This window comes from Danaus plexippus, chromosome 8 (assembly GCF_018135715.1).
Source record: "Danaus plexippus chromosome 8, MEX_DaPlex, whole genome shotgun sequence".
Classification (NCBI taxonomy): Eukaryota; Metazoa; Arthropoda; class Insecta; order Lepidoptera; family Nymphalidae; genus Danaus; species Danaus plexippus.
Window position 1 is genome coordinate 7996563 of NC_083542.1, and position 27604 is coordinate 8024166.

Genomic DNA, 27604 nt, shown 5'->3' on the forward strand with positions numbered 1-27604 from the left:
TTCTATTCAAAATATGTCTCAACCAATCAATTTACCGGAATTTTTTATACCATTACTAAATAAAAATCCTTAAAAATGTCTATATTTAGATGACTTTGTTAAACGTTTATTAAGCACATATAAATACAAATAAAACTTCCGGATTAAATGTTTCTGCAAATTATTAGGAACTTGCGTCATTCATTTTTATCAATGAGATGATTTACCATGGGTCGCCATGTTATGAAAAAAAAATGCATAAAAACTTTTGGCGGGTGTTTTGGTACTAGATTTTGTTGTTTTTTATTATTCGTATATTATTTTGATAATTTAATATACTTTTTTATTCAATGGGAACATTCTATTTAAATTCGTCGTTAATTTACCTCAGATTGAACAGTTGTCTATGGAAAATCCTATTTCAAAATTGTAATATAAAGTTAAATAACATTTTTTTTCTGGTTGTCTTGTTATTTTTCTAAATTTGGGAATAGTCATTATTATTACAATGGAAATGACATTCATCTCAAGTTTTATGAGTACAAGTATCCGATGATTACAGTGAAAGTCAAGCGTATTGTCTAGTCTATGCCATGAACTTAGTCCACTAATGGCGTGTCTTCCTGTATCACACGTTATAACGTCAAAATGGCAAAGAAAAAAGGCGATGAGAAAGTGAATCAAAACCCACAAAGTGATAATGAAGAACAAAACTTTGACGAGGAGCCTAATTTTGACGATCCAGAAGGTTTCGTTGATGACATTACAGACGAGGGTAGGTGTTTTAGTGTCGAGAGGTTGGCCCGGCCATATGCGTCACCTATACATTTAGTGCATTTTGTTACTGTTTTCAATTACATAAAATTACGACATTGCTGAAATTTGGTATCGTTCATGGAGTAAAATATAATTTCTATATGTGTTCACAATGAAGACGTAAGCACTATTTAAGATTCATAACCTCACTTTGACGTTGCAGAGTTGTTAGCGGACCTGTTAGAGAAGAAGCCTAAGGAATCCGACGGCTACGAGAATGTGATCATCGTAGACGGATGCCCGCAGGTCGGGCCAGAGCGTTTAGAGAAACTCCAGAGCGTTATAAACAAGATCTTCAGCAAATTTGGCAAAATTGTCAATGAGTATTACCCGACCACCGAGACTGGAGTAACTACAGGTTACATTTTCCTGGAGTACAGTAATCCACAGAACGCCGCTGAAGCTGTGCAGGCCACAAATAATTGTAAATTAGATAAGCAGCATACATTTTTAGTGAATCTATTTACAGACTTCAAAAAGTAAGTAGCAGTGCTTTTTATGTAGTTTTCTTAATTCAAATATGTGCTCTGAATACATAAACGAGTTTGTGTACATTAAGTTGGATATACTACATTTAATATGATTAAATTAAGTGTAACAGTACAGTGAAGTCCAGTTAAATGAACAGTAAAAATCATAGTAGGTATATATGAAAAAAATTACAATGCTTACATATAATGAAAAAAAAACTACACAAGATTATAATGAAAAATAATTCAATGTTATTTCACTTAAGTAATGTAAATACATTTGGAAAATAACACTTTTTTTTCCTGGTGATATAGGTATGCTGACATTCCCAAAGAATGGGAACCTCCTTCCCCTCAGCCTTTCAAGGTGCAGTCAGACCTACAATGGTATTTGATGGACCCTGATGCTTACGACCAATTCCTTGTGGGTATTGGAACTGGTGTAGCATTACAAGTATGGCAGAACGCATTGCCTGAACCCGTCGTACTGCAGGAGAGACCTGTAAGTAATTAATTAAAACCTGTTCAATATATTATAAGTTATAATTAATGATTGATAAAATTTATTACTACAGTCAAAACCGTTTATAACGACATTGAAGGGACCGTATAGTTGCCGACGTTATATCCGATAGTTGTATAAGCAATGTCGTATACACAAGTATACATATGTAGTTATATTATAAAGTTATCTATCTAGAATAGGTAGGCATGGGTTATAATATGGTATGTTAAAATTATAATTTGTAAAAGAGTCAAAAAATAAACAAAAATATTTATTACGAAATAATTAGGTCCAAAAGTAATCACTCATTTTGGTCTGTTTTTTTTAGCCCAGTTTCAAATATTTTTTGCATTTTACGTTTCATACTCCTCAAGGAATGAGTATCACCGGTATCAAAGTGTTCGTTAAAGGCAACAAATTTTTGCAAAATGGTTACAGCGTTAAGAGCCTCAGAAATCGTTGTTGGCTGAAAATGTTGTTCAGAGTCTTGTTGGTCTTCGTTTTCTTCGTCAGTGTTACGGTTGTTACTTTCAGCTTCTGCAAGAATTTCTTCCTCAGTGCTAAGGCGCACACGTTCATAGGCGCAATATTCACTCAAGCGGTTGGTCGTTATAGCCGATGAACATCGATATAAATTCGTCGTTGTAAGCGATATGTCGCTGTATCCGATGTTGTTATAAGCGGTTTGTTTACTGAATAGTTTACTAGGGATTCGGACGGGACCATACAATCTGGTTGTAATAACCGATAGGTCGTTGTAAACGATGTCGTTATAAACGGTTTTGACTGTATTATGGATTATCATGACAACGGTAATAAGCTCATGTCAAAGAACAAATTAGTTTTTGGCCTTAATCAATTATTAATGGTTAAATTATAAACATAAAAACATATTAATTTATGAAAAATATATTAGTTATGACACCCTATAGTTATGAGTTACACATATAGATATACATATATGAATTTTCTTCCAGAATTGGACTGAAACTTATGCTGTTTGGTCACCTCTTGGTACATATTTGGCGACTTTCCACTGGCGCGGTGTTGCACTATGGGCGGGTCCTAAATTCAGTCAATTCCAAAAGTTCTATCACCCCGAGGCGAGATTCATTTCATTTTCACCCTGTGAGAACTATATTGTTACCTTCTCACCGAGCGGCGACAGGGGTGACGATAAGAAGTTAATTATATGGGACATAAGGTGAATGTAACTAGTTATTATTATTGTGAAATTTCTTATAAATTCAGGGGATTTTTTTTTTATTTAGTAATTAAGAATTTCTTCAGTGTAATTCTGCATCACATTTTTATAGGAAATAAACAAATGATTAATTAATATAAAAAAATAATCTCTGATATGTATTATAAAAGAATATAAAATGATCAGAGATAATGTAATTTTTATTAACCATGCCATTACAATTCAACAGAACAGGTCAAGAAAAACGTAGTTTCCCACCTCCGGATGAGTATGTAACCTGGCCGATATTCCGTTGGAGTAAGGATGATAAGTTCTTTGCAAGATTGGGACCGGATATGCTCTCTGTTTATGAGACGCCCAGCTTTGGTCTTCTCGATAAGAAGTCCATTAAGATACCCGGTATTCGGTGAGTCATTAGAAATATTATAAGCGGGACCGAGAGGTATTACAGCTAAATCTCTCTAAAACCTATTAGAAGACTTGGGCTTGTCCAGAATTAACATCAGTTCATTCTTGGATCATGGGTCGAAGGCTGCTACAGTAGGTTCTTTGCAAATTTGGTTGGGTAGAGAGAGGAGCTTGGACGGTGGAGGTGAGCTTTTAACGCGCGTTAGATAGGGACCCCTTAATCCTCCAGGTTGCAAGTCCCAGGCACTGTTGAAGCTCCTCTCCCTTTCAACATTATGGACCCGGCACCAGCACGGTGAATCCATGGAATGCTGAGAGGTTTCGTCTTATATTCATACACATATGTGTATATAAATAGGTCTTCAAATATTCTCTATATTTGCTTACTGAGAAATATTAATTATCAGTTTTAAGTTAGTTTAAGTTGCCAGTAAAGTGTAAAATGCGTCAAATCTAATATTTTGATATGAAAAACATTTTTCATTATCGTTTCTGATACATGTTCGTTAATATAGAGCTAGAGAATTTAACTATTTTATAATTAAGTACAAGTTATTGAAGTCCAATGTATATTTTATTAACAAGATACTGAAGATTTTGCTGATATTTTCCCTTAAAATAGCAGTACACGGCTTATTAAACATCAGTAATATTTTTTTTTTATCGATATTTGTATTTAAATGTATATAAAATTATTAAATGATTGACAAACTATCAATTGTTACTAATAATTATATAAAATACCGCAGTGACTTCTGCTGGTCACCATCGGATAACACCCTGGCTTACTGGGTCGCTGAGGACAAAGACGTACCGGCGAGAGTCACTCTGCTAGAACTCCCCAATCGTACGGAGATACGCTCAAAGAATCTGTTTTCCGTCGCCGACTGCAAAATTCACTGGCAGAAGAGCGGCGACTACCTCTGCGTCAAAGTGGATCGCTACTCCAAGGTCAAGAAAGACAAGAACGAGATCAAATACTCCGGCATGTATTACAATTTTGAGATATTCCACATGAGGGAGAAAGAAATACCAGTGGACTCTGTGGAAATCAAGGAACCTATACAGGCGTTCGCGTGGGAGCCCATAGGGGTGAAGTTCTCGATTATTCATGGCGATACAGCGAACACCTGTATAAGCTTCTACCAAGTCAACACCGGCCAGGCTCCTACGTTGCTGAAGAAGTTCGAAAGGACTCCCTTCAATCACTTGTTCTGGTCTCCGATGGGCCAGTTCATTGTACTCGCAAACCTCGGCCTGACAGGAGGTGCTTTGGAATTTTTGGACACCAATGACTTCACAATCATGAATGTCTCCGATCATTATCAGGTATGAAAATTTTAAAATAATATTAATTGTAAAGAATTTAATAAAACTACATATTTTATGTAATGATTGTAATATGAACTAGTTTTGTACGCGACGTTGGTCGCGTTTTGTTTGGTTTTATGCTCTTTATGAGAGAAATTAATAATGTTATAATAATTAACCAACTGTTGGCTACTTAAAGCTGAATAAATCTGTCGTGGTCTGTTAAATACGATGATAAATTATAGCCGCTAAAGTTTTATCAAAATCGGTTAAGCAACAAACATTCACGCATTCTCACTTACTTTTCTTTATAACATAAGTAATTGTTGCTTCATAATTTCTTATATATTGCTATAGAACTTTTTATACTGCTCTTAGATGTCTGGCATAGAATGGGATCCAACTGGCCGTTATGTGGTCACAGGAGTATCGTCACTCAAATGCAAGATGGACTGCGGATACTATCTGTGGTCATTCCAAGGGAAGATTCTTAGACGGTGAGCATTGTAGAGTTACTACAATTATATATAATTTAAATTTTTATACAAATATTACATCAACATTGACTTATTGTATGACCATTATTAGTATATCTTTATTGTAGTGTTTCTTTGTTTGATCAGTTAGTATGTCATTTAATTCTATAATACAATAAATCCTTTCAAATCTCCAGAGTGATGAAGGAAGGTTTCGCTCAGTTCCTATGGAGACCTCGTCCCCCGACGCTGCTGTCTGAAAAACAACAGAAAGATATTAAAAAGAACCTCAAGAAATATTACTCTCAGTTTGAATCCAAGGACCGTATGAGGAGTAGCAAAGCTAGCAAGGTAACAAAGTCTTCGAAATATACTTTCAGATTTGTTTTTCAATGTTCAGCATTACTGCCAGTAACGTCCTTCAAAATGGCTGAAGCCAGTATTAGTTTTCAAATACAAGTTGATGCTTAAATGTTGCCATTATTAAATTACAATGTTTCAATATCATAATAAATTGTAATCAGACTTAATAATTATTGTAAGGATATTGTAATTATAATCGGTACGGCACAGATGGCGCCACTTGTAACGATAGTCCAGCAGGAGTACTAATTAAGTGGAATATTTGAATCATACATAGAAATTGTATTGAAGTAATAAAGGAAATGAATCATTGTATCTAATTAAGGGAATAGTTGAGAGATTTTAGGTCCTTTATAGTTAGATACTGAATATTTTCTTAAAAAATTTAGTTTCGTTCAAAGAAATTATAAAAGATCTTAGTCTATCGCGAGTTTTATTCATTTAAATGAAACTAATATTTTTCGGATAAACTACGCGGATTTTTAGAAGTTTTTTAAAATAATAAAAATCCGCGTAGTTTATTCGAAAAATATTAGTTTCATTTAAAAGATAGTCTATGGAGATGCCTTGCCGGATATTTCATTGTAAACTTTGTGGATTACAGTATATACTTATAAATAAGATTGTTGTGATCTTTTTGATTTCAAATTAAAAGCTTCTCATTAAAGTCATGTATCGTATATTTATAGTTTCACCAGTTCTGTAACAGGCATGTCCTTTTATTGAAATAAATAACCTAGAATATTTCACTCTAATTGTTATAGTTTTTTTTAGGTTTTTATGGAAATTTTGGACGTTTTTTTTTCTAAATACGCACATCACTAGTAATGGTTTTGTCTCCATAAGTAGTGTACAATCTTAGATTTCTGTTTATATACAAAATTTTATATACTAGTGTATAATGTGACTTTGTTGATTGTTTAGGAGTTAGTTGCTAAACGGACGGAGCAAATGAAAAAACACGTCGAGTATCGTGAACAGAAGACATTGGAGTGGGCTGAGCAGAAGCCGCGTCGGCTCGAATTGAGAAACTGTGAGAATATTACTATTATAGAAGACCTTTTTTACTAAAACTATTTCTGTCTGTCTGTCTGTCTGTTCCAGTTAATCTCTAGAACAGATCTTAAAGCGTATTTTGATTATTATACCAAATGTATTTGCTTTCCAGATGTCGACACAGACGGTCTCGACACGGACGCGGTTAACTCGGTCGAGGAGGTTGTAGAATTCTTTATTAAAGAGGAACAGACGGTCGTCGAGTAGTCGCCATACGAGAATTAATTTTCGGGGGTCGGCACACACCGGCCTCCGACGTACGGAACCAATAAAGAATTACAACTCACACAGACAGCACTAAATTTTTTTTTATATAACCCCATATACAGTCACAAAAGTCTAGAACATCATTCCGATATGTGCGGTGTAAGATTTCAGTTTATAAATACAATAGGTAATGTTTATAGAGATCGTATTAAATTGATGTGTTTTAAATTAAAAATGGACTTTTACTAACCTTTTTTTTTGTTTTTATATATTTTTTTTTTGGTCGCAATTATTTTATAATAAATTATAAGAACACTGTTTAAACGGTAAATATATTGAGGGTTTGTTAAAAACTATGCACCTCAACAACATTTAGCTTACATTGATGAAAATATATAATATTAACGAAACAATGTTTTCACCACAATATTATTATTGGCCCTCTCGAGTCATAGAGAAATAGTTTAATTTGGAATCTCAGAAGATTGAGGTCTCAGAAGTCGCAGGTTCGAATCCCGTTCTAAAATGGTCAACATTGGTTTAATGTTAAAAAAATTATGTTCAACATTGCTTAACAACATTCCACTTCCCAGAAGCTTTACAAATCGTATACTTTGCAAGTGATTTGTATTGTAAGTTATATGTTAGAGTGAATTTAGTAGAAGCGTATTGGCAAGCACCAATGTGATTTCCGAGTCATATTTACTTTCTAAGAGTATTTATACACCACTGACGGACGGTGAAGGAAAACATTGTGAGGAAACCTGGACCTATAATTTGAAATTTTAAGTTAGAAATCGCCATTCCGCTTTGAGCAAGGATGGTGATAAATGCTCTAACTTTCTCTATCTGAGAATAGGAATTTTCTCAGCAGTGGGCTCCGATAGGTTGATGAAAGTGTATTTATGACCGAAATTTTATGGAAGAGTAAACTTCGTATTATCAAACCTAACTTTGGTAAGAATAAACATTTGTAATTAAAAATAATATATCCATTAGATTAGCAATAACAAAACAAAACCTTTAATTGCGTGTGTAACGTAATCCTGGGTTAAAAAAAACAAGCCACGCCTGTTAAACAATAGAAAAGTTATTAAATATTTTAAATTCGAGAAATATATGGATACCAGTTGCTTTTCGTCTAAAATATACAGAACGTTTTTTTTACATGTAGCTCAGACATGAGTATAACACATATTTATTCTTTCGCTCCGTGGTGTATGCGCGGAAACAGTAGTGTGCTTATCCCAAGTTTGCATACTGTGTACATACGAAGCATTAACAGTATTTCATTCATAATTCTTCACACTTTATAGTATTACATAGGTTATTTATTTATTATTGAATGAGAAACGGGAAACGGTTCGTATGTAGTGTAACAATCTAAACACAGATTAAGCATACAGTTGCATTATAATGACATGACACAGACGTCAAATGTTTCTGACAGTTGGTTAACATAACTATTACATTAAATATACATTATTCATGTCCCTCTGAACTCAAGACCAAAGACAACGTTGTAGATAGACAGAATCTAGTTACTATGTATATCTGTTATCTACGCAGAAGAATCCTCGTAGATAAAGATGAAATGCATTGAGTAACGTAAATTTTTCATTGGAGAAATTTTATCATATATGAATACAGGTTATGATTTTTTAAGATCGGCGTAAAGTAGTCTTTGATGTCTGTGTTTCGTCCGATAAGTGAGAGAGCCAGTTGCCCTTTTCCTCTTCCACAATCAAGGTCGGCAACGTATCCGCAACAGCCCCTTGTATTTTGTAGATGTCCGTGGGCGACGGTGACTACCGCACATCAAGTAAGCCGTCTGCTCGTTGCCAACTTTCACATAATAAAGCTTTAGTTAAACACTTCTTACTGACGAATGTATACGAGGAGAATTTAATTTTTATTTCTAAAATTTAAAAACATATTTATTACTTATAATTTAAAAGAGTAACGATATGTTAATGTTTGCATTTCTTCAATTTGAATTTTTTCAATTATCTTTTAATTCATTACGACAACACCATAACTGATTTGAAAAAAGATTACGAAGGAGATTTCGTTGATCGTTTTAACACACAAGGACTTCGAGTTGTTCGGAACTCTGATTTCGAGTGATATCATATTTTAATGTTGAGAGATTTTCTTCCAAGACGAAGAGTGGATTTTTTTTTTACGAGCGTTGTGTATTTTTTGCCTTCCTGGCTGCATTCATAAAACTACATGAACCCTGTAAATTCCGTTATTCCTCGTTTAGGTCACACAGATTTATATATAATAAAATTATATTAAGATAAATACAGAAATAAATTATGTTCTAAAATTAGTAATTATATTTTTACATTTACATAAACCATAATAAAACTAGTTCTTAAATGGTCTTCGCAAGTTTTGAGTTTCGTTACAACTAAAAGCAGTATAGCTTTAAAGGCAAAGTAAAAGAAGCGACAATACGCTTCATCACAAAGTACGTAAAACGTCCACATCCTGAATCCCTACCACGAGTGTGCATCGTGAAACTAAACAGTTTTTAATGTATGAGTATGTACTGCGTTGGTTGGTGTCATGTGCGTGAGTGTGTGGAGCATTTGATGAGAAACTAGGAACTGTCTGTTGTTAGTTTTACGTGGAAAACTCCTGCTAAGGGTAGTCACTGAAGCCAGTGCAAAGTGCTGTCAGGTTGTAACACAATTTTAACATATTCATACATATTTATATAATGTTGTCTGTTGTCGAGTTTAGTTTTAGTCTAGTCACTAGTGTTTATTGTTTTTTACTTACAATTCATAGTAAATTTTCGAAATATGTTACGACTATTCTTTATTTGTTGTAAGTATGACAGATTATTATGGTAGTTCGAGTAAATGCTTTGTTTTGTGGCGATCACAGATCGGACATGGTTTCCACGAAGTGTACGTTTAACACTGTTTTTGGCATTGATATCTTATTTTACGTATATTTACGTATTATACGTATCGTCTGCCCGTGATCACGGTTGCTGCAAAGTAACCGAAACGTCGGGATTATGTAGTTTTTAAATAATAAAATCCGCGTAGTAAATCCGAATAATACTAGTTTCATTTATTTTACGTATGTTTGAAAAAATACTAAACACAATCTTCTCTAAATATTATTATTTTTCTATCAATACAAATAATAGATATTTTGAATAAATATCAATTATAACATATATAAATCTTTACAAAAGTATTAAATTCATTCTAAATCATTCACACATCTATACATTCAGTTTTAAATCGATCACGTTTTATATAAAACGAAATGATTCATCGTTTTCTATGAAAACGCTAAATACCATATAAGTGTCTACATATCGCCGCTGTCGTAGTCTCGAGTGCATTGGGTTTATAACATTCGGGGTGAACGAACCGTTATTGTAACACGCCAGCAGGAGCCCTCATTTGCCCCAAAGCATTGACGATCCCAAACCTTACGACTAAATGTATACCTACCTACATCTGACAGTTTAATGTGGATGTATGACGTCTTGGGATCTGTTTGGTAAAACGCGTTTGTTTATTTCAATTTTTCCCATTGACAATTAGGTTTACATGGTTTTGATTATTTTGTAATTTAAAAAGCTTTTGGATGATTATTGTAATGCTTTGCTTTGTATTCAATATATATTTCTTTTGGTTTGTTATTTTTATCATAGCTTCACTTATGTTTTATGTGCCTACTTGAAAAATTCTGTTGAAAGTAACATTTTTAGATAACGCATTCAGCGGATATATTTCTAATGTATGCTAATTATAATATTATATATTATAATTATATATTTATATAAGTATAACGTTTAAGATATTAAGTTGTTGTGTGATTTAAAAATTGTTTATATTGTCTTATTTTTTGTTTGTTAGACTAATCCATGTTTAATTTATCGTATGTTTTGAATTTAATCTGAATTTCCGATTTTTGTAAAGTATAATAAAAATTAAACAAGTGCGAGTCGGAGTCGCCCATGAAGGGTTCCGTAGCAGCAAGTAGATGGCATTATGTAAATGTTATTGTAGTGCGTTGTAACTTTGATTGATGTTTTATAAAAAAAAATAACTTGGTTTTACATAGTCTTTTGTATGAACGAAAAAGTTGTATATGCGTTTTTTGAAAATGGATTCTTTCTTAAAAACTAATAATTATATCTTCTTCAAACCAAAGTTCGTTGAAAGTTTCTACTGCAATCTACAGCTTATATTTGTTTTAGTTTTTTCACTCTCTTATTTTAAAAGTTAGAGGGGGTGGACTCTCAAACTTCCATTTTGGAAGCTTCTATCTTTTAAACAAATAATTTTGACGAAAAATGGTTGTAGGAACCTTAATGTTTTTTTTAAAGCCATTTCCCTAAACACCCATCACGTATAGGTTAGCTGAAAAAAATTTTTTTTAATCAGTTCCATGTATGGAGGGGGTTACCCCTTTAATTTATTAATTTTTATTCAAAATTCGAATAGCGGTTACCAGAATACATCAACCTAAAAAGTTTCAATTGTGTAGGTCCACCAGTTTCGGAAATAAATGGCTGTGACATACGGGTGGACAGACAGACAGGACGAATCTATAAGGGTTCCGTTTTTTGCCATTTGTCTACGGAACCCTAAAAAGCTACGAAGTTTTGTCTTGAAAGGTCTTACAAATACTGGTTTTATTGTCTTAATATACGATAAGAAGTGAATATCAAATTATACCCATAAAATAGCACTTGAAGTGAAATTTACTTGATGAGAATTTTCTACCCTTAATTATGTTTGACAGTCTCACTAGAGACGTATCATGTTTTCAAGTGAAGGAGGTTTTATTTATTTTCTTAATCATCTCAAGCGGTAGCTAGTTGCTTGTTCATCACGTTCATTTGTTACGAGATTCTTATCGTGAGGAATAAAATTTAATATTCCAGACCTATTTAGGTTTTTATTTAAGTTTTACAATCTTAATTCTATGAATACGTTTTATTCAGATAAGACACAGTAGCACGATATTAAAATAGCTATTAATAAAATGAGAAGGGAGACATAATTAGACGTAAACAAGACATAATATATATATTAAGATAGTAGTAATATTGATTTCAGCTTGGAAACAGTGTTACAATCCCTGGACTGCAGTTAAATGTAACTTGTGTTGGTAGTGGCTATGAAAAACACGCGTCGCTCTGACTCCACCAAAGTAGTTTTTCTTGAATAATACGTTATTGTTTGATATGAACATGGTTATTTAATAAATTTTATTCTTTCTATATTATTATTGTTTATTGCTTATATTTTCCTAGTATAAATATTGCCATGAACATATATATATAAGACAAATACAAGTGTGATCCGTGGGTCTGATAGATTGTGTACTAACAATCCTTATAATACATTTCGATAGCTATTGTCTTCATCATAATATTTACTAATAAATAAATATGTTTAAATTTTATTTAAGATAAATTATTTATAAGTCATTGTATGCTGATTTTATTCTATTCTATTGATTATATTCTATTGATTATATTCTATGATTTTATTCTATTTGATATTTATAATAAAAATATATCGTACATTAATTTACTACTGAATCGTACTATGTTAAAAAGAGACTTGTAAATCGTAATATATATCAGAGTGATTGGTGTACATGAAAAGCACCAATCGAGTTGAGAACATCGTAATTTTTTGAGTCGATTAAAACGAGCGTTGACGTTTTGATATTTTTTTTTCTGATATACCTACTACGCGTTTTTTCTTATTTCATGACTACGTAATTCTGTTGTTCGGTTACTTTACTAATCGTGAGGACGGACAGACGAGATGAGAGGGTCTGTCAGTCAGTCTTGTTATTTGTTATCTACCGCCAACGAATTCTTAATTTCCACGCGTAGCTACTACTCTGGATGCACGTAGAATACGCTAAGTGCGTCATGAGATCTTGTAGAGTGATCACTGACATTGTATTTTATATTTTTGATAGGTGGATTATTGCCAGCCAGCTTCTCTATTGAAATTAGGATGTTTTTACTTCAATAGCCTCGCGGATTAGTCTCGATAAGTGCCTGACTACACGAGCTAGGATCTGTTAATTATCAAACCGAATGTAGTGGCCTGATTTGTCCATTGTGTGTATACATTCTGTCCCGTTCTTAAAAATTTATTGATATTATTGTTTGTCAACTCATTAATCAATTATATGATAAATTTATTATTGGCTTCCTTTATGTAAATTTACTTGTCTTTAAACTATGTGTTAGTATATTTTTTGAAATAAAGTTTAAATTTTTCAAGAAGAAATCTATTGTAGTATAATTTATGAGAAGAATGACATTACGCTATTTGGTCTCCCGCTTTTAACGAATACAACTATATAGCCACATAAATATATTTTCAGACAACACCTCTGAAAGCACGCCATTACATTATCATACAAAAATTTTAAGTCCGTCAGCGAGATTGCCTATTTTACTACTGTGACCCAAAAACTTGAAATAACAATTTTATGCACTATTCGTGATTTCCTCATTTCGGTATTTTATCGTTTTCATTAACTAAAATTTCATTATTTGTAGTTAAGATTTTATCTAAAAAGTTTTGTTATGTATCAAATAGAATAATGAATACTGTGTTCCTATTCAGAGTCCCCATCAGCACAATCTACTGAGAGTAAACAGTTTTCATTACACAGAACATAGCACGTAAATGTTACGCAGGTTATTGAATGAGAAACGCTAAACGCCTAATATGAAGCATGACGATAGTAACTTAGTATGAGAATATAATATTTTCTTGTCCAACATTATTAGGTAATAATATTAATAGCTACTTATTACCAATTTTGTTGATCCGTAAGTAATGTAATCATTACGTGGTTGCGATTTCCTCTACTATCGCAATGTTTTCTTGTTACGAGCCAAATTGATTCACTAATATTACTTAGACATTTTAGATAAGTAGAAATTATATATATTGCTATAGACTTATTTTTTCTTACACTTTTTCCATTGAATAGTCGCTTTTATTATGCGATTATGAAAAATTCAAATACATTTAGATATAACTGAAATAGTACATAATTTTTATTTAAAAAAAATAAATCAATTTAAGGAAAATTCCAAATCCTTTATTTTTGAAGATAATGCTTCTTTAAGAAAAAATAACATTTAACATTTTAATAGGTATTGTCATTTGTTTATAAGTCGTCTTATAAGTGTTTCAGAGTTTGGACTGTCATAAATCTTGTACTTAAGATAGTGGTATAATTTTGTTTTTCTCTCACCGACCGCTCGTTACGTTAAGCTATAGCGGTTTAAAGGAAAAATTCACAATTATAAAGAATCAATGAATTTCAATTGTGTTGATTCTGTAAGGGCTGGTGGCTTTTAAGGAAGAAGTAGTATTTTTTATATTATTGAATTTTTCTAGGAGAAACACTTTATCATTTATAAAAAAGTCATACTATTTTATGATCGTCTGTACACTCGCTTGAGGGAGACAGAAGTGTAATAACTATTTATTAGTTCGTATTAAAAGATTTCATATTTAAATACCATTATTAATAAAACGTATTATTTTTTTACTAAATTTTTATTAGTTTAGGAGGCTAATGTCTTATAAAGCCAGGTCCTCATTCCTAATTTGGAAATTAATCCTCAAAGATTTCTGGAGCACTGTTGAGGCTCCTCTCCCTGCAACGCGACGGACCCGGTACCCGCACGGTGAATCCATGGAATCCCGAGAGGTTACGTCTCATTTAAATGACACTAAGTTTACCGATGCAAAGACTTTTTATCATTCAGCAACCGCGCTGTGGTAAAGATAGCGAACAGTCCGGATTATGTAGATACAAAATAATAAAAAAGTCTTAGTATAAAAAAATCTTAGTTTATTTAAATACGTGCACCCGAAAGTCTTAGATATTATTCTGATTTTTCTATCCCTGGACAGGCTGAAACGATTCAAATTACAATTTACATATATATATGTGTACGTACATAAGGAGGTCGATATTTTTTCATTTTAATACAAATGTGACATGATTAGGCATATTAACTATCTTGACATCAACAAATTTTAACAAATAAATATGTGTACATTAATACAAGACTCTGAAGTAGACCAAAACAACGGCCTCATTTTTGTTTATAGAAATATTTATGCTATGTGACTGTTCCAAAAAAAAAAATAGTCTTATAAACATTTTGTTTTACTATAAAGTGAGATTAGAATTAAAATTATATTTAAGTAAAAAAAATCAACTTCAAAAAAATAAACAACATAGGAGACAGGAAATAAAAAGCAAAACAATATTTTACAGTTAAATACGATTTCCCAACTTATACTATCTAATGATAAATTCTAAATGTTAGCAAAAAATTTGAATAAATACCTATTGTATATAAACACTATTTTATTTGCATGCCAATAATCTTATTTAATACACAAATAAATGTGTAAAATTTCATAATATCTAATCACTTTTTGAAGTCGATGGCTGTTAAAGATTATGTAACATACTTTTTTAATGTCGGTTAAAAACAGCAAATTATAATGAGTACCGATATTATTGAAGTAAGCGAAGTCGGGTTGCAAGTTAAGTACTTATTAGTGCTTGTAATGTATGTAATATGGAGCCCTCCAATATTAAAATACTTTAAATTCAATACGCTTGCCACAAGATTGCATGGTTAGATTATGCGGAGCGTTAGCAGTTCTTCATAGACGTTCGCGTTTAATATCAAATAGATTGTATTAGAGAAACCCTTCGTATATGATAGTCCGGTCATTTGTTCATATTAACAAAAAGAGAAAAGTCAGGTTAGATAACAATATGTCTAGTCTAGTTTGGATCTAGATTCTAGATAGTCAGAAACGTCATAAAACTTTTAACTGTTTTCTAACATTTTGTTCAACTTACGGATATTGTGGGATGCTATAGCAAAAGTAGGGTAGACTCGTTTTTATAGATGTAATACCCTTATTATTATATATACCCTTATTGCTATAATATTACTTAATTTTCCTTAATTATTACAAATAAAAGGATATTAATATTTAGGTTATTAATATTTCTCAACGGTTATGAAGAATTATGAGTAAATGTATTATAAAAAAAATAATACCGACATACATTTAAACATACGAATAGTTTATTTGAATGAACGCGCATGACCGTAGCGCGCGGCTCCGTCCATTCAGAGGCGGACTTCAGTTTGGCTGAAAAACCACCGACGCACGCACGGTGCGACTTTCCCGCTCACTTACGATTCGAAATTCGAATTTATATTTAAGTTATCTGTGGTGTTGTGCAAGGAGGTTGAATTTGATTTGATTTTTTTTTAAAGTGTTCTGGAGTTACGTTTTATTTTTATTGATATAGGTGAGTATTTTATTGCTATTGGTCGTCTTAATTGGTTTGTTTTCTTCCATTAATCTAGACTCTTGTTATTAATCTCAAGTATGTTGTTACATATGTATATTTATTAAGTATTATTGGCTGGGCATTGGTTTGAAAATGCCAGAAATGGTATTTATAATTTTCATAATATTTCTTCATAACAATAATGTTAATTTAAAAGTGTTATATAAATTAAAATTTTCAGTAAACAATAATTATGAAGGGGAAAATTAATAAAGTTTGAAATAATAAAAACGACACTTCGTCTTATATAAAAAAATATATTTTCTATATTCAACCAATTATTTAGCTTCTTGGGACGGTACCTACCCGCATGAATTAGCTGTTTCCGCCCTGGAGCCATATTGGATGAGAATTTACCCCTACTGGCTTAATTTAATCAGTCTGGAGTAAAAGTTTTCGTACGTAATTTTGTATTTATTTAAAAAATCATACTTTCAAAATTTAAATTGTACTAAAATGTTCTAAAACAAATTACGAAAATATTGTTATTTTTTTTTATAGAATGTCAAATTTTCTAATAACAAGTTTTTGTTTCAAAACACAACAAATATGAATATAGTAAAAATGGACCTAACTTGTTTTTGAACGTAAATTATAAAGTATGTTTCTGGACGACTGGCAGGTTAATATATTTTTATTAGTTCCCTGTCGCGACGTAAGGACTTCCATTTATCTTGATTGTTTAATTTCAACTCTTCAGTAAATATTTGTTCTTTATAACTTAACAAATATACCAACATTTAAATCAATAATAAAATACTTAATATGAATTTTTGAATATTTAGTTCTTATAAGGAAAAAAAAATAAATATTTCAAACATAGGCATTTTGGATTCCTATCTTTCCAAGATTGGATATTCTCCAGAACCTGGGTGATTACGCTCATCCAGCGGTAACGGTCAAGGTCTTAACTTCCGTTAAGAAATAAGTACATCAATCTACTTTTTTTTATAGATTAACAACCTATTGTACAGCAAAAATTTTTTATGAACAATGAAAAAAGGTTTTATAAGTTGTTATTTAAAAACGTAAAAGTCCATAGACTTTTTTTAGATTAAGAACAGAACGAAATAGAAATTAGTTAATGTATAATAATCGTTGTGAATATTCTATATTTTTTTTCGATTATGAAAATCTAAAACAAAATTATTTCTAACGTTTCATTTCATTTTTATTCCGAATGTCACGTTTATTCGTAGTGATAGCGTTCGTATTTTTTACAATCAGATTTTCAGGTGACTTGGCCGTGTTCCAGAAATTTCATATTTGAATATCGTGATGTGACACGAATAAAATATGTCTGATATAAATATTGGAATATTTTATAATAATCAATGAATTCAGTTTTAATAAGTTTTTAAACATTCACATTGGCAGAATAATAAATTCATAGTCACATGCGTACATAAAAATAATGTACAAATGTGTTAATTACTGAACTACGTCTTAATTTTTGGTAAAACAAATTATTTAAAGTTATATATTTTAATTTTTAGAATAAATAATTTATTTTAAATAATATAATACATTCATAAAGATTTATAAACCTACATGTAAAATTTTCCATGCTGTATATTAAAGGAACAACACATATACACAACATAAATACGCAAATAAAATCATCATGAGGACATTTTCGTACCTCTTAAGTATGAATAAGTAAACATTTTCACAATTTAAATTCTATCGCAACAGAAATGGAGGCGCCATTGTCGCATCTGTGTTAGCTTAATGGTGTTTAAAATATTAACCGTATTCTATATATTGTGACAGTAAATACTTTTTAGTTCAATAACTTATAATAATAATATATAACTGGCTTACAATAAATATAATAACCGTTCAGTTTTTAAATAAGTTACATCAGTTACATCTGTGACGAAATAATTATACAACGATTTTAATTCAAATTTTTAAGATCTTCAACAGTACGAGTTAATATAAAACCTATTTGTGTTCAATTTATTCTGCCGATATTATTCTTTTTTTTATATATAAATATTATCGTATTTTTGTTCGGATGTTTTTCTTATTTTAAAACTGTTTTACATTTTCAATATTCGTAAGTATTATTATTTTTTATTAAGAGTGCTTTTTAAAAGTAACCCACAGGGTATTATTATAATAATTATAATTTTTTATATTATTTTTTTGTATATCGACATGTTATAAATGAATAAAAAAAATAAAATAGCTCTACATTTATCTTTTTTAAATTGAACACGTTTATATCATTTTGGTATATATATTTTTAAGAGATACCTTTCTGAAGTAAATATAAATGTATTTAATATATATGAATGATATTTTTTTATGTATTTCTTATAATAGAAAAATGCAGTGAGTACTATTTATTTGACATCGGCTCAATAGCCGATACATGTATATATACAATTATATACATATATATATATATTCAGATTTATATTAAAATAATTATAACAGATTTTTTTATTCAATATATACAGATTATGAATGAAAAAAGCAATAATATTGATTTCTATTTCTGAGCAAAAAGTAAGGCTCAATTATTAACTTTTATTGAAGGAGTACAGGAAATCGATTTGTTTTAAATATGTTAATGGTTTTAATATTGTGATGGTTCCTTTTCAATGTTGTTCTGAAGGAAATAAGACAAGAGAACTAGTCATAACAAGCAAATGCTGTCGTTTTCACGGCATTGATGTCGATTCAACAAAACAGTTATCTTTTTTAACGATATTTAACGAATGATAACTAATATTTAAGCGAGTGAATCTTTCAATGTAACTAATATTATTGGCTACACTGTTTCATTTATTTTATTATTAATATATTAAATATTGCCCGATGTTCTGTTACAGCAACCGTGATGAAAGTGTGCTCGTGCGTGATCACGGTTGGCGTAAATTAACTAATACGTCGAGTAATACGTAATAATGTTATAAATAACGTTGAGTGTCCGTAAACCCCATGGTTTTATAATCTATAATCATATAGACACTTAATTAGTTAATAATGGTCTAAATCAAATGCAACATCTTATAATCTATGTATCACAAATATAGTATTAAATAAAATAGGTTTTATATGAAATAAAAATTGGAAGACTGTCTTTCAGTCATTGCTAAGGATTTTAATGCTACGAAAAACTATTACTGCTGAGCCGAACATTAATTTAGTTAGCATTATTGTAATTAAAATTCTGCCCCGAGACCTTAAGTCCAGATCCAAGTTATTCGCATACATTCGTTAATATTACCATGTGTGTGGTATAAGAATGAAAACTACTATAGGTATTTAGTTTAAATGTAAACTCTTAGTTAGGGCACTACTCAGATGTAAATAGTAATTACCATGTAGGATTAGTTTTCTATTCATCTAGTATGTTTGTATTTTATATTAGAAGATAGTATTTTGATTAAGCAAAATATATATACATGTTAATAATAAGAGTATTATAATAAATCGTCAGAATATATATTTTCTCTTTGTATTTATTCCAGAAGGTTCTAATTAATTTCTATAGCTTCTTTTGGGTTTTTATGATAATTTATTTTTTAATTATGGCAATTCAGAGTTCTATGTCAAACAGTTAGTTTGGCGGCCAGTGCGACCAGGCCAAACGTTAAGCAGGTTAGATATGGAATAACCGCGTTAACCTGAGATTATTAATTAAATTTAAAATTTAATTTAATAACTAGGAACAATTCACACTCTCCTCAGTATGAGAAAACAACTAGAGAAGGTTTACACTGTCATTTATGATTGTGTGGGTTTTAAAGAGATATTGAGATTGATTTTAAAGAAGGAATGGCATTTGAACTTAATCGTCGTTTTATGATTTCCTGAGTTTAAAATATAGGATTCATTGATCTCGTCTTTCTTGTACTAGGAATCAGGAAGCATTTTGAGAAGCTATAATCATGTTTTTAACATAATTTGAAGTACTTGAATTGAAATTTAATAAGTATAAAATGAAATATGCCTTGACACGAGCCGGATTCGTATCTGAAACCTCCGGAATAATGTTGCGATTCTTTTTAAATAAAGCCATCGCGCCTTCATATTCTCTCTGAAAACTATGTCCGTTTAATAATATTTTTTTTCTTTTTTTTTATGAATAAAAAGCTTAAAATCAAAAATTCTATTAATTTATATACTGTTTTAATTATTTAATATCATTAAAAGAATATTTTTAAGAAATACACTGATAGTAATATAATTTTAAATCGTTATGAGACGATATTATCTTTTGTAAAAACTCACTAATATATGTTTTTAAATAGAAATCAATTTAAATTGTCGGTTTTGTGTTACACTTACACTAGTTTTATTTGTTATTACTAAACATAGATTAAAGAAGAAATGAATTGCAATCGGTAACATAAAATTCGAAGTAATTGACCTTAAAAGTCGAGAACTTTATAATAAGATTTACAACAAGCAGAGCGGCTCCTGTTTGCTCATCATACACTTGATTCTACAGCATCTTCATTATTTTACGGTCACGGGAGATCAGTCTAAAAAATCAAAGCTCGGATCTAACAAAGAACAAAGTGATTTGTTTTCATTAATAAGGTAAGGGATAGCTGTATTTATTCCTTACACGGAACGGAATTGCGGGAAACAGTTACTTTACTAAAGCTATAAATCACCACATTAATAAAAACCATTTGTTATTTATGTACTTAAATAACACTCGAAAAATATTATTTTTAAAAGAAAATTAGTAAGGGGCAAGATATATTTGATAGTTTGGATGAAGATAGTACAGGACTTCATTTAAATGAAACTAGTATTATTCGGATATACTACGCTGATTTTATTATTTAAAAACTACATAATCCCCGATTTTTAAATAATAAAATCCGCGTAGTATATCCGAATAATACTAGTTTCATTTAAATGAATAAAACTCGCGAAAATCTTAGATCTCATTAGTACAGGACTTATCAATCAAAATTTAAAATTTGATACAACTTAGTTGTTACTTGTATTATTATGTCGTTACTCTAAAAATAACCCAACATTGTGTCCGTCAGGTTGGTTAAGTAATTAATCTGATGTCCTACGTAACATTATCTGGATGTGTTACAAATATTGTTTTAGTGTTATATGTATATATTACTCGTAACTTCGCTGTCAATTGTGTGCTAGTCTAAGTTCGTATCGTCACGCTACTTAGAGCTAATAGTTTTCATTCATAAATCTTCGCACGTCATACTATTAACTTAGGCTGGGTTGGGGTTAGAATGAGAGACGGGAAACGCTTCGTATGTAACGTGACGGTGGAAACTTAGACTAAGGGTGCCGATGTGTTCTTGGACGAAAAGTAGCTTTCGTCATTCGAATATTACACCTACTCACAAGCTGTACTATTTAAATAGAATACAAGAGCTTGTTAAATAACATGTGTTTTCCTGATAGCAATCCAATCTCGTGCGGCAGAATCTACTTGTACCAGGAATCAAAGTTAAAATGGCTGTTTTTTGTTTGGATTGCATTTTAGAAACAATTTTAAAGCTTTGCATAAACTCGTTTTTCTTTACCAATATTATTTGAAATCTATGTGAATATCCTTTATGAACTAAAACCTAAAAAAGCTATCTATTTTTAATTTTAAAGCATTATATTTATATATATATGTTTACGTCATTTCCAGAATTAAGAATAATATGTTAGTATGACAAACGTAGTCTATTTTTGTGGTGTTCCAGTTGACGACAAATTACGTCTTTGGATAATATTACAGACTTAATGACGATAACGATATTTTAAACTAAATATTTAAGAGTTTTCGATGACTTTTATACCACGATTTCTTCCGCTTCTACTTAAAATAGGAAGAAGGAAGGAAAGGAAATAAATATACCTTATTTATCGTAAGTATTCTTAAACCACATATGATAACTAGCTGTCAGCGCCATCTAGCGTTTATGTCATCACTTTCACATTCACGAGGATTAGAATATTTTGACGAATTAACATAGAAAATATATTTGTAAATATAAATTACTCTAAATGAATGTTTATAATGAATATATAATAAATAAATATAAAAACGGGCGGAGTTTAAATGTTTGGTATCATTTATTAGAAGGCAATTCCACCGCCTTGGAAGTTCAGACTGTAAACTTGGACCATTTGTCACGTTGTGTAAACAACCGACAGTTATGCCGCTAACTCATTCAACTCGCACCCATAGTGACATCTCTTGTTTTTCTTTACTTTTTGTTTATTATTTTCATACTGTTATCACAATACAAATTTAGTCTAAATATTCATGTAATAAATGTGAATATTATCGATGAAAAAACGGTATACTAACAGTTTTTAGTTAGCGAAGCATAATGGTAAAGTTAAAGAATGTTGGCGCAATTTCTTGATTACACACTTTAATATTTTTAACTTTCGAACTAAGTTATGACCATATTTTTTAAATTTAATTATAAGAGATTTGATTATTATGTGGCCAAGAGTTGTTTAAACAACAAAGTCCTGTTCGACAAAGTTCGGAATGAGGAGTACTTTGTAGCGACGCCTTTAAATTACTATAAGTTTTGTAGTTAATGAGAACTGTCAAACTTACCGTATTCCCTCAAACTCAAAATGTGTGGTTTAAAACTAAGGAAATGACCAAAAATTAACGCGTTGTTTACAAATAAATTTCGTATTTATACTGAAAGAAAAATTTCAAACAATTGCTATATGACGTCACAAGAATTTCGTATAGAAAACTAATTAATATTATATCATCAAAACAACACAAAGTTATAAAAGAAGCTTAACCTCACTTTATTTGACCTTTTACCTAAATTGTTCCCGAGGCATCATTCATCTTATATTTTGTTAATATCACCTTATTTTTCATCGTGTAATATTTTTTATATACAGACTTTTTATAACCAGCCAGTAATATTTATAATCTGTAGCGTTTTATCATCTCCTAAGTCGCGACCTTTAAAAGTATCTCGTCACGGAAAATTCAAGGGAGCCTACTTTTGGCATTATTGAATTGTTTCACGTCTATCATGTTTAGGATTAGATTCGTTTATATCAGCTTCAGGCTAAACATAACCCAACATTGTATCCGTCAAATTGGTCAATTAATTATCTGTGAATGAACACCAAGATGTATGCAGCTCATGAGTGCATGATCTCTTTACAAAACAATAGCGCATTAAGAAGCAACACGTCTATTGTTCTAAGCTTAAATAATAGATCAAATTGTTTATGTTTAATAATTTTATCATTAACATAAATGAATTATGAATCTATACTGAATTATGAAGCTGCAGCGTTTGTTTGTTTGAACGCGGTAATCTCGGAAACTTCTGGTCTGATTTGAGAAATTCTTTCAGTATTGGATAGTCGATGTATCGAGGAAGGCTATAAGTTAAAATATAATTTCAAAAAATTAGAGATCCGTAGGAAAATTGCTACACTGTAACCCGAGGCGTAAGGTGAAAATCTATTAATGTTTGTACCGCAAAACTACTGTTACTACAAACAAATAATGTGCTTTGGGTTTTTAGGTCTTATAAAGATCAAAAAAAATGTCGGGAGAGCATATACCTAGCCGCCATAGCTTAGTCAGATATGCGCTTATGTATTAAAAGAAGTATTAAATCGTTACAAGAAAGTAAGTGCGTTAAATCTGGGTTGTAATATTACCCCTTATCCAAGTAAAGCATTATCTTATCAAGGGCATTAATGTAGAAGTAAGGTACTTTTTGTTTCTTCCCAATCAGACATTTCGTTTAGAAGTTATCACGAGTATAAGACGCTTAGAACCAAAGCTAATAATGAATTATTTGTCAAGAAGTTTCATCAACATAATTTCATCTCATACTAATCTTTACTATTTCAATGTGACCAAAATTGTCGTTCATCAAATCATATGATTTTTATTAAGGTCTGTAAATAGTATTAGTCTGTTACGTTATGACGCCTACATAAACTGCTTGCCCGATTTTGATGAATTTTAGTATAGAGATAGGTGGAACCCTGAAAAAAGACATAGGCTACCTTTTATCCCGATCCCAATCAGAAACCTTCACAGGTGAAACTAAGAAGTGCAATTCGGGTTCAGTAACCGTGGTGGCAGAGAACAACTCCGATGTCCACGCGGACGGAGTCGCGGGCAAAAGTTAGTTAATAATAAATTCATTTAAATGAAAGATGAATGTAACGGTGAAACTAATTGTTTAAGGGACTGCTTGTTTCTAATTATCTCGACGTTTCGGTTCCCTTACAGCAACCGTGATCACGTAAGACCAAAGTGTGAGTTAGTGTGAAAGTGAAATAATAATAACAGCTTAGTATCTGAAAAACTTAGTTTCATTTAAATGTGTACACTCTAATATCTTAGATATAATTAAGAGAGAATGTAAAGTATTATACATTAATTTTCGTTGTTTTTGAATCTTTTATTATAACTATTCAACTAGATAGAAATGAATACGCCTCCTTACTATTTAGTATTTGAGAAACGATATATATATTGATAGCCTTTAATGGTAATATTTATTTTTCTAAACTATTTGTTTTACATTTATATAAAAATAATAACATAAACATAAATAAATTTTAAGCTTTATTTATTTTTGTTGTCCCTTTATAAACGTTTACTATTTAACTTATAACTTTATATATATATATATATAGCGTTATTAACTGATTAATTTGTTATAATATTTTTGATCGATTATATATATATATATATATATATATATATATATATAATCGATCAAAAATATTATAACAAATTAATCAGTTAATAACGCTTGTACATAAAAAATACATAAGTAATAATTATAAAATATTGATTCTTATAAAATTATAAGAGTATCAACTTGGAAACGCAATCGAGATAATGAGCCACTTTAGCAATCGAAGTGCTTTACTAGTTATTAATTATACATTATCTCAGATGTAAGAAAATGCAAACTATAAATATTAATCAGAAATTACAAAAAACCGTAGAATGAAAATACACAAGACCATAAGCTGTCATAATTATATATATATATATATTATACAAAACGTATTTTTCAATTTGTTCAAAATTCTCATTTCAACTATGGAGTAATTTTGATTTAAACAGTCCACTTGAATGAGGTTGGTTAGCACGTGCACTATCTGCATACCTTGAGGCGTTTAAAAACTCACTGCACTCGCAAACCAACAAACAGTGTGATGTCTAATGCTGGTTCTAAACTATGCATTTATTTAGATAACACCGAAGGTACAAAACGAATTAAATCTCATTAAAATTTATATTTTTCAAATTACGTAATCAAATTCTACTAAAATCATTGTCAATGAAACAGTCTTAACCGTTCTTTGCTGTAATGCAAGTTTATTCTTAAACTCTGGTCTAGCGTCGTTATGTGATCTATTTAAAGACCTTCACAATACCTCTTCCAACCTCTTTCACAAGAAATGCACGTTAGTGGAACTCTCTTACTTTATATTGATATATATTTTCTATCACATTATAATAAAAGCTAAAGTAACATTTACTATTGTAATTTGGATTATAGTCTACATTTTGATTTTAAGATCTTTCGGAAATTAAGCGATTAATTTAATTATTTTTTACGTAAATATAATAAACTTAGAAGACGTCTTAGTAAAATCAATAATGTCCTCTGTACATTTCATTTTCTATTGTGCATTTAACCTTTTTATTAAAAACCTGTTTTTCAGTGTATCTATTTTAATTGTAAGCAAAGGCTATGTTAGAACTACACACTCTTTGTACTTCACAAGTTTGCATAGTCAAAGTAAGCGTTGATACTTTCTAGGTTTTTATGCAAAAATATTATTAAATATTTCATTCATCTATATATGTGAATAAAATATATAATTAACTTATTATATTGCGGACGAAGAATCGGAAGTAGAATATTAATAGCACCTTGTGTTCCGCTAACGAATATCACTGAACGATCATGGCATATGGCATATAAGCCGGTGTTAGGTTTAATTTAAAATCTCATAATATGTATTGCTGCAATGAATTGCTGCAATGCTGCAAATTGAATTACGTTTAAAACATTACATTAACAATCCCTCGCTAACGTTATATTTCACGTTTCATTCGCAATGAGGCGAATGTTTCAGACCTCTTGACTGTATTTATGTATTAGGTTGTGTGTGTTTTACTTTGTTTAATGAAAAAGGCAAGATAGTTATTAACTGGGTTCATATGTTAATTAAATTCGAAAGTTATAAAAAATATTTTATTTATATTAATATTTTTATTAATTTGATTTTATATAATTTTAAGTATCGGCTGAATATTTTCAATGACGGTTAATTTAGGAGCATAGGTTATAGTGTGAAGACAAAAATTTATTTCCAACAAGGTCCAATATGTTCCAACATGACCCAAACTAGTATTAAGACTACCAAGACTATGCCATTCTTCTAATTTCGTGTTAATTATGACTGCGCATGTAATAATTAGTAAGTTTTGTTGTTTGTAAATAGTTGAGTCAAAATCTCTTGAGTGATTCATTACAATCGATGTTGTGAAAATAAGTGCTTAAAGGAAGAATATGATGAGGTATTAAAAATTGTTTATATTGTTTTTTGCCTGTCTTTTGTTACAAAACAGAACAGAGTTATGAGTTAGATTTAATAGAACTTTAACAAATTAATTATAGTTGGTATTTTTTGAAACAGAATTTATCATGAAAATGTTGTAGAGGTCGTTAGCCTTTTCTCACCTTGTTTGACGATACATTATTCAAATTGTTCCAGATACTTGATGTATATAGTTAATATTACAATATATTACAAAATATTCTTAAATTTTTTTCATCTTAAGTGATTGATAGGGCCGATACGGTCTAAGCAAATTTTCCAAGATATTACCATCAGACGAATTCTTTTATTTTATATGACGAATTATTAAATATACAACATTGCTGTGTTGTTATATAAAATACTTAGAAAATGGTTTATTCTAAATATTATTTAAATATTACTCCATCAAACTCAAGCAAATCATAATTAAAAAATAAAAAAAATTGAAAAAAAATTACAAGACTTTAATGTGTAAAGTACTCAACAATAATCTTTACTACCAGTTTGCACTGTTAAAGTAAACACATTGTTTTCAGTTTTCCATTCATATATATTAATATATAACACTGGCAGTTTTCTCGTTAAGATATAATGCTCTATATAACCACATCATAAGAGCATCTAGCTCGGTTTGATATTTGTATGTACACTCATTAGTAATAAAAAATTTCTTTTTTTTTTTTAATATTTGACAGTTAATATGTAACAACTCCTGTCAATATTTACTGATTTATAATGAGTTTGTTTGAATGAAATGAGAATCATAATTTACCTTCATACTACTTTATATATACATATATATATATACATA

The 27604-nt window shown here is 30.4% G+C and overlaps 2 protein-coding genes across 3 annotated transcripts in view; both read left to right on the top strand.

The window, feature by feature from the left end:
* Window positions 1-561: 561 nt before the first annotated feature.
* LOC116772376 (eukaryotic translation initiation factor 3 subunit B) lies at window positions 562-6882 on the top strand. Its single transcript, XM_032664547.2, has 10 exons — window positions 562-754; window positions 959-1274; window positions 1581-1767; window positions 2748-2974; window positions 3204-3380; window positions 4132-4711; window positions 5072-5190; window positions 5367-5520; window positions 6457-6565; window positions 6701-6882. Exons 1-10 carry the CDS (start codon window positions 628-630, stop codon window positions 6793-6795), a joined length of 2091 nt encoding a protein of 696 aa, XP_032520438.1. The 5' UTR covers window positions 562-627; the 3' UTR covers window positions 6796-6882.
* A 9077-nt stretch (window positions 6883-15959) lies between these two features.
* Window positions 15960-27604, top strand: part of LOC116771083 (ankyrin repeat and fibronectin type-III domain-containing protein 1) — a 196135-nt gene continuing 184490 nt past the window's right edge. The window contains exon 1 of one of the 2 annotated variants that reach the window (XM_061521422.1): window positions 15960-16173. The gene's annotated coding sequence lies outside the window, so the exon portion shown is untranslated. The remainder of the gene's footprint in view (window positions 16174-27604) is intronic. The other variant, XM_032662798.2, reaches the window with a different exon arrangement.

What these genes read in the sequence shown, in the direction of transcription:
- LOC116772376 (XM_032664547.2), top strand. Translation starts at nt 628, where the DNA reads ATGGCAAAGAAAAAAGGCGATGAGAAAGTGAATCAAAACCCACAAAGT. An exon ending in TTAATTATATGGGACATAAG is followed by an intron (nt 2,975 to 3,203) that starts GTGAATGTAACT and finishes ACAATTCAACAG; the next exon opens with AACAGGTCAAGAAAAACGTA. An exon ending in ATGTCTCCGATCATTATCAG is followed by an intron (nt 4,712 to 5,071) that starts GTATGAAAATTT and finishes TACTGCTCTTAG; the next exon opens with ATGTCTGGCATAGAATGGGA.